The sequence below is a fragment of the Nicrophorus vespilloides genome, unplaced genomic scaffold (genome assembly GCF_001412225.1).
Source record: "Nicrophorus vespilloides isolate i.1.1-1 unplaced genomic scaffold, Nicve_v1.0, whole genome shotgun sequence".
NCBI lineage: Eukaryota > Metazoa > Arthropoda > Insecta > Coleoptera > Silphidae > Nicrophorus > Nicrophorus vespilloides.
Window position 1 is genome coordinate 67475 of NW_017100091.1, and position 14299 is coordinate 81773.

At 32.9% G+C, this 14299-nt stretch overlaps 3 protein-coding genes and 2 long non-coding RNA genes across 6 annotated transcripts; 3 read left to right on the top strand and 2 right to left on the bottom strand.

Annotated features, from left to right (window-relative positions):
* The first annotated feature begins 296 nt into the window (after positions 1-296).
* On the top strand, positions 297-945 carry LOC108567593. The gene is made up of 3 exons (XR_001891252.1): positions 297-390; positions 549-641; positions 850-945. It is a non-coding gene; the product is annotated as an uncharacterized LOC108567593 (long non-coding RNA).
* A 781-nt stretch (positions 946-1726) lies between these two features.
* LOC108567592 lies at positions 1727-2861 on the top strand. 2 transcript variants are annotated; one of them, XR_001891251.1, is made up of 3 exons: positions 1727-1769; positions 2035-2159; positions 2246-2861. It is a non-coding gene; the product is annotated as an uncharacterized LOC108567592 (long non-coding RNA). The 2 variants fall into 2 exon arrangements; XR_001891250.1 differs by having other exon boundaries at positions 1751-1801.
* Positions 2862-4320: 1459 nt separating this feature from the next.
* Positions 4321-8058, top strand: LOC108567610 (patj homolog). The gene is made up of 4 exons (XM_017928189.1): positions 4321-4874; positions 4929-5195; positions 5253-5953; positions 6313-8058. The coding sequence occupies exons 1-4, from the start codon at positions 4413-4415 to the stop codon at positions 7355-7357; spliced, it is 2475 nt and encodes an 824-aa protein (XP_017783678.1). The 5' UTR covers positions 4321-4412; the 3' UTR covers positions 7358-8058.
* Positions 8059-10440: 2382 nt separating this feature from the next.
* Positions 10441-12365, bottom strand: LOC108567607 (5'-nucleotidase domain-containing protein 1). Its single transcript, XM_017928186.1, has one exon. It carries the CDS (start codon positions 11900-11902, stop codon positions 10475-10477), a length of 1428 nt encoding a protein of 475 aa, XP_017783675.1. The 5' UTR covers positions 11903-12365; the 3' UTR covers positions 10441-10474.
* Positions 12366-12756: 391 nt separating this feature from the next.
* On the bottom strand, positions 12757-14234 carry LOC108567608 (electron transfer flavoprotein subunit alpha, mitochondrial). Its single transcript, XM_017928187.1, has 6 exons — positions 14086-14234; positions 13871-14023; positions 13547-13811; positions 13271-13483; positions 13029-13180; positions 12757-12971 (listed from the first exon to the last, which is right to left on the bottom strand). The coding sequence occupies exons 1-6, from the start codon at positions 14119-14121 to the stop codon at positions 12795-12797; spliced, it is 996 nt and encodes a 331-aa protein (XP_017783676.1). The 5' UTR covers positions 14122-14234; the 3' UTR covers positions 12757-12794.
* Positions 14235-14299: the final 65 nt, after the last annotated feature.

The following is a 14299-nucleotide window of genomic DNA, read 5'->3' on the forward strand; positions in this document are numbered from 1 at the left end:
ACAAACAATATTTATTAACGAAATTCGCGGTTTGTGCGTTAAAATCTGTTAATTACCAGGAAATTAGGAATTGCAAGAGGTTAAAAATAATCAATACTTTGAGAATCGTCAGTTGCCTATATCATTTATATTAATGTAATAAACTTTATTTAATTTAAAAGAGTTAATTTATGTCAATATAACAACTAATAAATGATACACTATTATTAATTATTTAAAACAATATTTCTTCTAAAGTTATGCAATATAAGTGTGTTGCCTATATAGTCTTTAAATGTCAGATATCTCTTGTTATTGTTTACTTCTTAGAATTCTTAGAAAGAAAGTATTTTAACAGAAAAATATTAATATTATATTTCTGGTCAAGGCATTTTTTTAACAATAAACATGGTAAGATCATAAATTAGTTAAGTAATTGCTTTGTAGATTTCCTATAACATTAATACATAACCTTTCATAAACATTGGGAATTGTACAAGCATTTATTTGTAATTAAGATGTTTATAATCACAAATATTATAGGCCTTACTATATAATTGCTTTTTCAGTATTACAGGAAAGAGTTTTACTGATGGTCATTTGAATCAAACATTCTATTAGATGCAATTTGATGTGGATACAAAATGATTCAAGTTAAATATGTAAGTATTAGCAATATTAAATATCTGTTATTTCACCATTTATCTTGGTAGGTGAGAATAACTAATATTAATAAAATGAAATCTGATTGTAAACATATAACAAAGTACAAGAATGATTTTTTTTTGGTTTCCTAATTCTAAATTTAAATTAATCTATAAGAATAAGTGATTGTTATTACTTAAACTAATTGCTTTTTCTTTGTTCCAGGACTAACCTTGATGATAATGTTAGTTATGCAGTGTTGGGAAAGAAATAGACGGAATAGCCAAAAGTTACAACAATGAAATATTAATTTCTAAAATTAATTGTGTAAGTATTAACTTTATTTTTTATTAAATACTAGTGTAAAATTATATTAATTGTTGTTTTTTGTAGTTTATTGCATAGACTTGAATTTTTAAGAATCTAATCTGAGAAGTATAAAACTACATATTCATGAAGATTTACTAAAACAATTGGAAATGCCAAGTATAAGAGATGTGAGGATGTTCACTGAAGCATCTCCTTAAAAATATTATAGGTAATATTTAAAGAAATCTTTTACAATATTTTTATTGTTTATTTAAAGAATAAATTACAAAGTTGTAATGATAATTACGTGAAAAAAATGTGCTAACAAACAAATATATTCAATAAATACTTTTAAACTTTGAAAAATCTATTAATTTATAATGTTCTCATATATAATATTATATATGCACTATAATAATTAAGAAACATTTAAAAATACCCAATTTTTAATTCTTAAATTGATATTCGAAACAGTTTCTATGCAGATTTATAACAAATGTTTATTTTATTATGTTATAAATAAAAAATATATAGATTCATATTATTTTTAAAAATACAGATGATGCTTTTTAGTTCGATGCATTTTTTTTTTAAATTATTAAGAAATTAAGTTGTTATTGATGTTTTCAGTTTTGGCATCTTCGGACTGAAAATTTTGTTGCCAAATTTCTACCAGGACAGTAGAAATTCTGAAAGGTTAATGCTTCCATCTGCCCATGCTCAAGATATTATTGATTTGTTGATATTAAACTAACCTATTGAACAGAATTTGTTTTGATTCAAAATAAAGTGTTTATAACATTTGATTCTATCTAGTTTTGTTACTTATTGGATAGGTAAGAGTATCTGTACTTCTTAAAACCTATTGGTAATTATAATTATTTTAAATTATCTTTGTTCTTTTTATTCCAAGACAGTTTTGGTTTTGTTCTACTTCTCAGTGCTTATAACAATTGGACATATTTCTAATGGATAATTCATTTGAATTGCTACAATAGATAAACAGCTAATTTAATTGGAAATATATAAAATAAGAAATTATTTATAAATTATTAAATATACATTCGTTTTTACCTTATGTAATGAATCATTTACTTCTAGGATGAGCAACAATTTGAAGAATGCAACTTCCAATCTATGAAAACACAAGAAGAAGACCTAAGATTTGTTGTATTGGAATAAGAACTTATATGAATTATCAATTGTCACAATAGTTCAATCAATTGGTAAGACACTAAGCAAGAGACTTATACACTTCAGTTTTAAATAAATTGTAACTATATACTAATATATTATTCTTTTCAATTTGTAGATACTCCTTCTTTACATATTAACATATCTGTTTTAAATGGAAGTGCATTTGTCAGAGAAAAATATAAGAATGAACAAACATAGATTTCAGCAAATATTGAACTATGTAAAACAACGTTTTCAAAGAAATCTGGAGTATTTAGATACTTCGTTACGTAATTTTTTTCAACAACCCTTCAATATAATTACATTATCGACAAAACCATTTTAAGGTGAATGGTATCTTCGTGCTGTCGTCGCCAGCTGTAGAAATTTAAAAAAAAGTGAATAGGATTTTCTTAAAAATGTAATACCTAAGTTTGATAAATAAGTTATGGTAGCTACAAACGTGCATTTACACTCATTTTAATCTCTCTATATTCAAGATCAACATTAATATCCAAAACTCTTCTGAGAGTAGGTGTATACGAAAATACGGGCAATTTTCAAAAACGTTGTTAACCGAATTACCTAATACCAAAGTTTGATAATTAATTTTAACGAAGCTATGGTGGCTACAAACCTGTATTTACACTCATTTTAATCTCTGTATATTCAAGATCAACATTAATGTCCAAAACTCTTCTGAGATTTGGTTTATACTAAAATACAGATCATTTTAGAAGACGTTATTTTCCCAGCTCATTTGTGAAATACCAAAGTTTGTTAATCAATTCTGAAAACACCATTGCAGCTACAAATTAACATTTGTACTCATTTTAATCCATGTATATTCAAGATCAAAATCCATATGGAACATTCTTCTGGGAGCTCATGTTTACGAAAATACAGGTCATTATCTAAGACGCTGTTTTCCTATTTGTTCGTTAAAGTGTATATGTATGTTTGGTTGCCTGCACGTACTAATTTAAATAAACAAATATGTCAAAATAGTGCTTGCATAAATCTAATGTTATTACTTTAGTCTAATAAATAAAAAAACTAATTAGATTTCGAGTTATATACATTTTAATTATTACAAGCAGCGTGATCTGTGGGAATTTGCAGGAAATACATACACAGGCATACGTATATGTAGTTGCAGACTGTTTCTTGATTATTCCGATAGATATATTTGATTCGCGAAAACCGCCAATTCATTAAAGCTTAATAACTTTCTTATTAATTGACCAAAACTAACGTCTTTTATAGTAAACGAAAGCGAAATAATTATTCTTTAAAACAATAAATTAAATTTTTCTAATATATATGAATATAACCATTTATTTAACTATTTTTGCTGCAATACCTTCACGTACGCAAATTAAAGAAAAAACTCCAACCTTTCCAATGAGCTGACTGCAGTTATCAAAATTAAGCATTTTAAGAAAATTACATCATCGATCACACAATTTAAAGTTGAATACCTCACCTTTCCAACGAAACTATTTGCATCTTCGTGCTGTTGTTGAGTGAATACAATTTTCTTCAAAATCGCTGTTTCGCTGAGATCCGAAGAGTTTTCACGTTTTTTCTTAATTACACGTAAATTACGTAACTTTTGTTGCATTTCATGATTGCGTAAGATGGGCGCCACCCATACATAACTTTTTATGAAACAAAAGTTACGTTACAGGAAAAAGGCGTTTTTTTCGATTTTCGTGAATTTCTCGACTATGAAAAGCCCTTTTTCATTTGATACCAAAATTATATAAATCTGTTAAGAAATAACGGACAAAATCAACATTTTTAAGAAAAGTTTTGCTTAAAGTTTCGACTGGAACTTCGCTACTATGTTTTCACCAGTAAAGCAGCAATTTGAAGAGGTATTATTCGCAGTGATTCAAAATGTGCGTCGGAATTAATAAATATTTACTAAATAAAAGTCGATTAAGTCTAGAAGCGCATAATTCAGAGTTTCTGTATTATGTGTGCGTTAGTTTTGAATTTTAAAAAGTTCCGTTTAGTTTTATCATTATATAAAGTATCATAACATTGGCTATGTTTACATATAATTCGTTTACATCATGTTGGTAACAATGTTGCTGGTATTTTGACGCTTTTGATGCATTTATATATCGACATTAAGCAATTTTTCTTTTAGTGCAACGTTTCGAATTCCATATTATTAATAATAAACAAATTGTGATAATAATAATTTACTATATTTAATAAGAATAGTAAAGAAAAAAAAAACGTAAAGTTAAACAACAAACAAATAACTACAAACTCGGTACTGCCTATTCGTAATGATGCATTTAAACGCAGATATATCTAGTGCCCTTCAGCTTTTAGAAGATATAAAACACACTGTAGATGAACTCGATGATTCGAGATTGCTAGCGAACACAACGACCGACCTGAATCTGTTGATTTCCGTTTTGGAGAATCCCATTTTTAGGAGTATAGTAACAGTGCAAGATTCCTTGAGCGAATTAAACCAACAATTGGGTCAACATCCATCAATATTACCAGTGGATTTTGATATAACACCAGCTGGTGAGTTAGCATTGAATGTACCACCAGGAGGAGACCTCTACGATGCTGGATATGGAGATGACTATCAGCATCCAAGGGACTTTGATGAGCAGAGGGTGCCTTCAGCACCAGTGTCACCAGGCTCACCACAGCTTCATAGCTTTACAGTCAATGAAGATAAGCTGATGATGCTGGATAGAAAACCACTGCTGGAACAGGTTCTGTCACATGATGTAAGTAATGAATTTTATAATCAATATGGTTTTACTTTATATAATCTGCTGTAGAAAGTGCAAGGTCTGGTGCCTAGGGTTGAAGAGGATTCCATTCATCGTTCTCCTTCTGCTGTTAGTGATGCTTCCAAGGCTGGGTCTGATACTCTATCAAACACAGAATGGGCCCAAGTGGAAGCTATAGAGCTGGTGAATGATGGCACAGGCTTGGGATTTGGAATAGTTGGTGTAAGAACAATGGGAGTTGTCGTTAAAACGATAATACTAGGAGGAGTTGCTGACCGCGACGGTAGGCTAAAAAGTGGTGATCACATTTTACAGGTAAAATATACCCTAACTATTATAGAAATTATATGTCGATAACTTTTTGCTTTTTAGATCGGCGATGTAAATTTGCACGAAATGGGATCCGAGCAGGTGGCTACTGTATTAAGACAGTCTGGGACTCACGTCCGTTTAGTAGTCGCTCGACCTGCAGATCTGACCTCCGAATACTTGAGCAGCACCGCTCCTCTGGTTCCTACGAGACTCCTAACAGAACCCGCTGAATTGGATTGCTACCTCATACAGAACAATTGCGAAGCGATATTCCAAAAACAGCACGAATACAAAGAGTATTTATTCGATTTGCCGGCGAAGAGCTACAAAGGACTTTCGCGTATCCCGGCTTCGCCGTCGCTGCCGCTGTTGAACCTGGACATGGCCATGAAAATGCCGGAGATGGAGAAGTTCACCGTAGAGCTGAAGAAAGACGCAAACGGTTTAGGCATCACCATCGCTGGTTACGTAGCCGGCTGCGAAAAAGAGAAATTGTCTGGGATTTTCGTGAAAAGTATCAGCAAAGGAAGCGCAGCCGATTTAAGCGGGAAGATCCAGGTCAATGACCGGATTGTTGAAGTGGACGGCGTATCGCTTGAAGGCTACACAAACCATGATGCAGTTGAAGTGCTCAAGAGTAGTGGTGGTGTGGTCAAGATAGCAATAGAGAGATATCTTCATGGCCCCAAGTTCGAACAGCTGCAACAGGCAATTGCCGCCGATGAAACCAAACCAACACCCTCTAGTCCACCAAAACCACGGTAGTAAGCTCCTACAACCACGCTAACTACAAACAATATAAATATCACATACACATATACGATATACTCGCAGTTGTTAACTAATTCTACTAATCTTTCTAAAGTTAATACTTGTCCAGTCAATTTTAAACTATAGAATCTCGTTAATGGTTGTATTTCAAATAGTTTAGATCTTTTCAATCGTTCTCACCTCGCCAATTATAGTAATAAGAAATGTTGAAGTTATAACGAGATCCTAGAGTTTTAGTTTTTTTTTTTTAACTAATTGTTAAACGGGTTTTGTTTTTATTACGGTTATTATTTTTAAACTTTATGTTTTGTTAATTCGTTTAATTTATTTATTTCAAAATACATTTCAGATTTCCAAAGGAACGAAAGGATCTGGAATTTGCGCGCGAAAATTCGATAACTAAGGAACCGATCGAAGCGAAAAACGAACATTTGAATCTTTTACACGATAAGCAATATCAGTGCGAGTTAACGCCAGCAATAGAGGAGGCAATCATGTTGAAGTGGTCGGAGATATTCAAGAGTAAGACGGAGATTGTCGTGGCACAGCTGACTAAGTTCGCGGAGCGCGGTGGCTTGGGTATAAGTTTGGAAGGTACGGTTGACCTAGAGAACGGACAGGAGGTCAGGCCGCACCACTACATCCGGTCCATACTGCCAGAAGGACCGGTGGGCAAAAATGGAAAGCTGAGATCAGGCGATGAACTACTTGAAGTAAACGAACACATGCTTCTAGGCATGAACCATCACGAGGTGGTGAGCATCCTCAAAGAGTTACCTCTGCACGTCAGAATGGTATGTGGGAGAACGCCCAACAGTATCTCTTTGAAGCAGCCAGATCAGATCCAAAATAACATCAACGAACGAAATGGACTCGGCGGAAGCCTTCAGAATCTGGTGTCCGCTTCCGATAGACTAGTCAAGGCCAAGTCTGACGGATCTATAGCAACCGCAGCTGCAACAACAGAGATCTCCTTCAACAAGATCAAGTCTAGATCGCTGGAACCGCTCACCGGTCTGGCAATGTGGAGTTCCCTGCCGCAGATCATAGAATTGGTTAAGGGTGAGAGAGGTCTTGGTTTTTCCATACTCGACTATCAGGACCCTATTGATCCGAACAATACCGTTATCGTTATCCGGAGCTTAGTACCGGGCGGTGTCGCACAATTAGATGGTAGACTTATTCCGGGTGATAGATTGTTATTTGTTAATGATACTGCATTAGAGAATGCTTCCTTGGACCAAGCAGTACAAGCCTTAAAAGGGGCCGCGAAGGGTGTCGTTAGGATAGGTGTAGCTAAACCACTGCCAATTACTGATACTGTTGCCTTCAATACGCAACAGAATGCAGATATTGAATTAGATACAAAATCACTAGTTCTCAATTACGATTAAACAACAATAACTAATCATGTCTTATTTAGGTCACGGTACTTCACACCACTATCGATCCTCTATATTTACATCTTGTGGACTTAAGCAATAAGTCATTCTCCCACAGCAAACATATTACTATAAATCGAAAACATCAATAATCCTTCCTTCGCCAAAGATCACATAACAACTATATACAGGATCGTTAGATGCAGCTGAAATGTTCTTTATTGGAAATCATGTTTCCATGATCATATTCGTAATTCGTATTATTCAAGTACAAAACTGTAAATACTACTACCAATCCGATACGCGAAAACTAAGGACAGATTTGAAGAACCGAGTCTTATAACATACAAATCAATATAAATATATATATATACAGACTATTATTATATAATTCAATCTTTATTTCACCGTTTCTTATTTATTTCTTACGACGTTATTGGACAAGTTAGTTATTGCTAGAATTCTATTCCAAAAATTTTAGAATACTTCTTTACTTAAATACACTTGTTACACATTTATTACTATATACATATAAAAAACATAATATTTAATAACATATTCACGAATTAATAATAATTGAATAACAATAACGAGGAACTGGTGTAAAGATCTAATAATTCAGCATTCGTTGGCGCATTGAAAGCCGTATTTTTCGATTGCGATTTTTAACTATTAAGTAACTCCTCAACAAATCATCTAGAAAAGAAAAAAAATAATAATATCAAAGCAACTAAAAACGAAGTGATATCAATGCGCCAATTTTATATACACACACATATATATATATTATAATTGTTATGCGAAATGCAGATTAAATAATTACATTTATATAATTTTAGGGGGAACATTGAGGTACTAAAATTTAGATTTAATATTTAAATAATCTCACGATTGTTTAATTCTATCCAGGTAATTCAATTTTTATACATTCTTTATCGAAAAGAATTATAATAAGATGAATAATAAAAAAAAAGAAACATGCACAAAATTTTAGATGCTGTGGAACCAATTGCGCCTTTTTAGTATTCTATTTATTGAGACATAAAAAATAAAATAAAAAGAGAGCCACATACAAAACAAGGTGCATTTGAATGCACCGGAATGCGATTTGTTTTCAATCGAACTTTGGTGCAAAATCACTTGCAACTATGGTTTTGCGTATATTTAGTGATATGCGATGATATCAATGTATTATATTAAACTTAGACAATTTTTTAGACACATTTTACAACGTATTAAATGCTACAACTAACTACAAACATTAACAACAAAAAAAGCTTAGGGTTAGAAAACTCAACAGTACACTTACAATGGCAATTAAGTAATTTATTAATATTTAAAAATCTTAATTATACATAGATGTATGTATATACATAAAATAATAATAATTGTTAAATTTTGATTAGTCATAGAAATTATCTGGAATTTAAAGATTAACTAATATTACTAAATCAATAATAATAATACTTATTATCAAATGATCCCATGTTACTACAAAGTACTGCATAAATACTAAATCTACAAATAATTTTTATTTCTACATTTACGTCTCGTGTTTATTTTTAGTCAATAAATTTATTAGAAACTCGCAACATTCGAAAATTATTAGTAAAAAAAATATATATATTTCGTCTCATCTACTATAAGATTGTATGTAATACAAACGCTGTTATCACCTTCCATGTAATATTTAACTAGATATGAAAACAAAAGTATATTTCTAGATGTAAATACTTGAAAAAGCCATTTTATTAATTCGAATCTAGTCATATAAAATTGGTCTGTAATTAAATACATAAATGAAAAATAATTATTTACAGATTTTTGTTGTTAAATAAAATTTACTTAAATAATATAATTAAACGATTCAAAACACAGCGCTTTATTTAACAACAATACATTGCTTTTTCAATCAAGAATTTATTAATTGCATTATTTGTTCGAACTTTTGTATATAATTTTCATTAATAAAGCGAAATTCCCAACCTCTATTGTTTTTAATTCGATAAAAAAACATTGATATTTGCACTTTGATGGTTAAAATTTGCAGAAAATGTTCAACAATAGTTGTTTTCCATTGCAAAACGCTTACCATTGAAAATATACACACAAAGGCAATGTGTGTATTTAGCAAACTGCTAAATTTCATTATTTTTTCACTGAGTAAACTGAAATAAGTGATTAATAATGAATTGATAACGAAACGTTGAGTAACACTGAAAATTTTCCATACATATACAGTGGAACCTCGCATAAATGAATTGTAAGAAAAATGACTCGCTTAACAACGACGTTTCGCATAACGAGTGACGATTTAAAACTCGTGTGCACATATTGTGTATTTTTTTAATGTTTCACTATACGTGTAAAAATCTGGAAATTTTGGAACGGATTAAACTCGTTATGCGAAGTTCCACTGTATTATTATTGGATTATTGAATTTATTTTTAAGTATTTCTTGAAATTTTTAAATATTTATTACTCATCTATTGAAAAGAAATGATTGATAACGATGCGATTAAGTTTTCGAAATATAATTATCATTGGGTAAATAAATTTATGTAAAAGATAAACAATATCTTTTTATATATTACTTTATTATAGGTTGTACATAATCATTATATTTAAAAGTTCAACATGCAAGTTAAACAAACAAACAAAAAACAGAATTTTCCAGTACACACAAAAATATATATATTAATTAATTTCTTATATAATATCAAAGTATATTTATTCACAGTTTATAGTGGATCACCAATAGGTTGAAATGCTTCTAAAGAAAATGTATTTATTAATGTTTAACAAAATAAAAAAACAAAAAACATAGTTTCATCGATTTTAAATTAATTACAAATTAAATAAAAACAATGTATTAAATAAATAAATAGGAGTTTTAATGCGTCTTTGATATGATTATTATTATTATTGTATTTATTGCAATGTATTTAATCTATTATTGGTATGGTACAAAGTAATGATGAAAAAATATACATTTTATATTTATATATTACTATTAAAATATCTTATTGCTTATACAACATAAAATATATTATAATCTTTAAATAACAAAATAAAAATATTGAAAAAAGAAACGATTAGATTATTAAAATAAATGTTAAAAAACAAGTTTTAGAACTCATGGTCAATTTGGTGTTGAGCAACATATTCTAAACTAGGAATGCATAGTTTTGCGTGCTTTTTTATAAATCCGCACCAGATTGTTTCCTTGAACTCGTCGACGCGATGGAAGTAAGAACCCCAAATATTGGAAACCAATAAGTCTTGGTCTGTGTGATTCTTGCTGTGCCCAAAAATGCCCTCTGCCTCAAGTTCTTCACAAACCGCTACAACGTCGCAGGTTGTATTTACAGCTGGAGTATAAACATCTTGTATCAGGTTGTCACCAACATACAAAACTTTAGGATTGTTTTTCTTGGATGCCTGCTGGAGAAATTTGTGCATACCAGCCCAGTTACCATTCAAGTATACCCCATTGGTTTGGAGATCTGTCACTTCTTCAGTTTCTTTAAAGCCTTCAACACCAATGAAGGGACGGTTGTCTGTAAAGAATCCAGGTTTTTTGGCAAAACAGATGACTATATCAAAGAGGTCTTTCCAGTTAGGTCCCATACAGTGAGTGGAAGTGAATGAAGCAAAATCCACATGAGATCCAGTAATTAAAAATAAAACTTTCTTCTGCTTCTTTAGGGAGACAAGCCAGTCCATCATGTTAGCACTGCACTTCTGAATGTAGTCACTTGGATGTTCCTTGATGGCTGTGAAGTACTCACTGGTGTTTTTACTAAAGTTGTCCTTGTGGAACATGTCTTGTAAAGCATCCAATATATCTGAGTATATATTATATTTCTCTAATTTGCAGCCATTCTCCTCATCAATAGTGTCAACAGCTCGAGCAAATATGAGGCCAGCAGGCATATCAAAATAATCTAATAAAGGTCTTACAACCTTAGAGTAAGGACCATTCCATGTTTTCAGTGGATTCTGACTGAAAAGTGTGGTTGTTTCCCATCTGCATTCGGTTCCATAGTATGACGTTAGTTCATTGTCATCCAGCTTCTTAGTACCATGGGTTCCATGCAGAATATGGCCATCGGGAGCAATTCTCAACAGGTTGCCCCTCTCAACATCAAGTATGAGGCCTTTGATCATAAAATCTATATGCTCCTCAATTGGTCTATTCAGGTGGACTCCTGAATATCCACGTTCTTTTATTAGAAAATTGGCTAGGCATTTATATTCTAATTTTACCATATTGCTAACCTTATATCTACATATAGTATTGTCAAGATCGAACCCTAGACAATCGTAATCTAGGAATTTGAAAGACTCCTTGGAGTTCACCTTTAGGTTAGAACACTCGAACATTTTTGGTACTCTGCTCTTCTGGATGTTCTGAACAGGACGAGAGCTATAGAAACACTTGCTGTCAAAACAGCTGGACGCTAGCTTATGTCTTATCTTCCCTACCACCATCACAACAGCGTTCGGCATTGATGATACGAACGCCTGATTGCGTAAACTAATCAACACACACATGATAATGACACCTTAAGTTTTTTGTTGTTGGTCGATAGCAGTAGCAGCAAGCACTGAAAGTGTCAGCTCCGAGATGCACGCACCAACCACAAACTGCACGAAATCCAATTACGATTATCGATCTGACTATGTCGCTCTCGCATAATGCAATTATCTCAACTTCACGAATTGCCGCGCTGACGTCTTCATTTCCGGACGTTAACTGTTCTTAACTTCTCTAAATCTTCTACTACGCTGCGACCACTGAGAATCGGTCATTGGGATTGCCTCTCCACTTCGACGATTCCTTTACCAATTCTAAATCGCGCCTGGCACCGCAATTCAATAACAAAAATAGTCGCTCATAAACGCGTGCACCACTCGGTCACATGATCTAAACAAATAATAAACATTCGACTTGATCATTGCCATTTGATAACGCCCGAAGTCCTTATCAAAGTCACAATTACAAAGAACTTTGCGCGTATCAATTTTCGCAATAAAAATATCCACATGTATCATGTAACACGCATTCGTCTATAATCATTTACATTAACGGACCTCTATTCTTCAATTACACGCTCAAAAACAAATTGAATAACAACAATGACGAAGAAGCGCAAATCAAATAACAAAAGTCTCATAAATATTTGTACAAGCATTCCTTTAGGTGTTAATAACGAAGCAATTGGAATAGATCGCCTTAATCTTAATGATAGGATGACCTTCCTTGAAATCTAATCACGTCAACCTTCGTAATTTATGCTTATATAATCATGAATAAACGGGATTTAATAACGAACGACAAAAGCAGCATGTATATTTGACTAATTATATATTTATTCTCCAGGAGAGGGATGTAAAAAAATCGCTTATATAAAAAAATATATATTGGAGAGCTCTCTCGTGATTCCTACAACTTTCCAGTGAGCTCTGGAACGGCCTTGAACAGATCTGCGACCAAACCATAGTCTGAGACCTGGAAGATTGGTGCTTCCGCATCCTTGTTGATGGCCACGATGGTCTTGCTGTCCTTCATACCCGCCAAATGTTGGATGGCTCCGGAGATGCCGACGGCAATGTATAGATCCTAAAAACATGGACTTTGTAACGAACTGATTCTCTTGCCAAATCCTTTAATACATACAGGAGCGACGATCTTGCCGGTTTGTCCAACCTGCAAGTCATTGGCTACGAATCCTGCGTCGACAGCGGCTCTTGAAGCGCCAACGGCAGCTCCCATCTTATCAGCAAGATCGTACAAGAGCTTGAAGTTATCGCCTGACTTCATTCCACGACCTAACGAACAAAGCAAAAATATTAATATATGCAAATTCAAGTTTTACATCAATATTTTTCATTATGATCATGTAAATTAACGTTCTTTACCTCCACTGATGACAACTTTAGCGCCGGACAATTCTGGACGATCCGACTTGCTAAGCTCTTGGCTGACGAAGGTGGTCAAATCAGTACTATAGCTTCCTTCAACCTTCTCAGTGGCTGTAGAACCACCCTCAAGTTTATCAGCTTCAAAGCTGGTTCCTCTGATGCTAATAACTTTAATAGCATCCTTAGCAGTCAAAGTCTGGATGGCGTTACCTAAGAAAGTAAACAACTAGAGTCATTACATAATTCAATAGATTATTTGGAATTGTGTATTACCAGCATAGACACTGCGAACAAAGGTGTCTGGGCTCTTAATGTCAATAACATCTGATACTGGTGATACATCCAACTTAGCTGCAACCCTTGGAAGCAAAGCCTTTCCAAAAGCTGATGCACCAGCAACAATATGTGTAAAATTGAACTGCTTTTGAGTGGCAAGGACCAAAGGGGTGATACTTTCAGCTGTAAAGCCATTGAAGGCATCAGATTCAGCAACAAGCACTCGGGCTAGTCCATTACACTTGGCAACAGCTTCAGCGGCCTAGAAATTGTTGCCCCCTTTAGACTCTACATATTAATAAAAGATTTTTTCTCTCTTACAGGTCCACACTTGGTACCAGCAACCAGAACAGTGACTTCACCACCCAACTTCTTGGCTGCAGTCAAGGCATTTTGTGTAATTGGTGAAAGTGCTTCATTATTGTGTTCAGCAATAATAAGGGTACTTTGCAGCCTCCTGAGTTGGCTGGAAAGCTAAACAGATTGCATTGAGTTACATTTATTAACATTTAATTAATTAGAATATTTTTACTTACTTGAGTGGAAACTTGACGAGTACAAGTTGAAAACATGACGATTAAACAATTTACATAACACTGGACTAATAAATAAGATTAAAGTTTCTGCAGATACACGAATTTATCAAAGTCCAAGGTTCAAATCGTCACGTGGACAATACCAACTTATTTATTTGTGGCTGCACTGTAAAATTCAATATTCAAATATTCCGTCAGTGCATCAATTTAATCC

What these genes read in the sequence shown, in the direction of transcription:
- LOC108567610 (XM_017928189.1), top strand. Translation starts at nt 4,413, where the DNA reads ATGATGCATTTAAACGCAGATATATCTAGTGCCCTTCAGCTTTTAGAA. An exon ending in AACAGGTTCTGTCACATGAT is followed by an intron (nt 4,875 to 4,928) that starts GTAAGTAATGAA and finishes AATCTGCTGTAG; the next exon opens with AAAGTGCAAGGTCTGGTGCC. An exon ending in TCTAGTCCACCAAAACCACG is followed by an intron (nt 5,954 to 6,312) that starts GTAGTAAGCTCC and finishes AATACATTTCAG; the next exon opens with ATTTCCAAAGGAACGAAAGG.
- LOC108567607 (XM_017928186.1), bottom strand. Translation starts at nt 11,902, where the DNA reads ATGTGTGTGTTGATTAGTTTACGCAATCAGGCGTTCGTATCATCAATG.
- LOC108567608 (XM_017928187.1), bottom strand. Translation starts at nt 14,121, where the DNA reads ATGTTTTCAACTTGTACTCGTCAAGTTTCCACTCAA. An exon ending in CTCGTCAAGTTTCCACTCAA is followed by an intron (nt 14,024 to 14,085) that starts GTAAGTAAAAAT and finishes CAATCTGTTTAG; the next exon opens with CTTTCCAGCCAACTCAGGAG. An exon ending in TAAAGTTGTCATCAGTGGAG is followed by an intron (nt 13,181 to 13,270) that starts GTAAAGAACGTT and finishes TTTGTTCGTTAG; the next exon opens with GTCGTGGAATGAAGTCAGGC.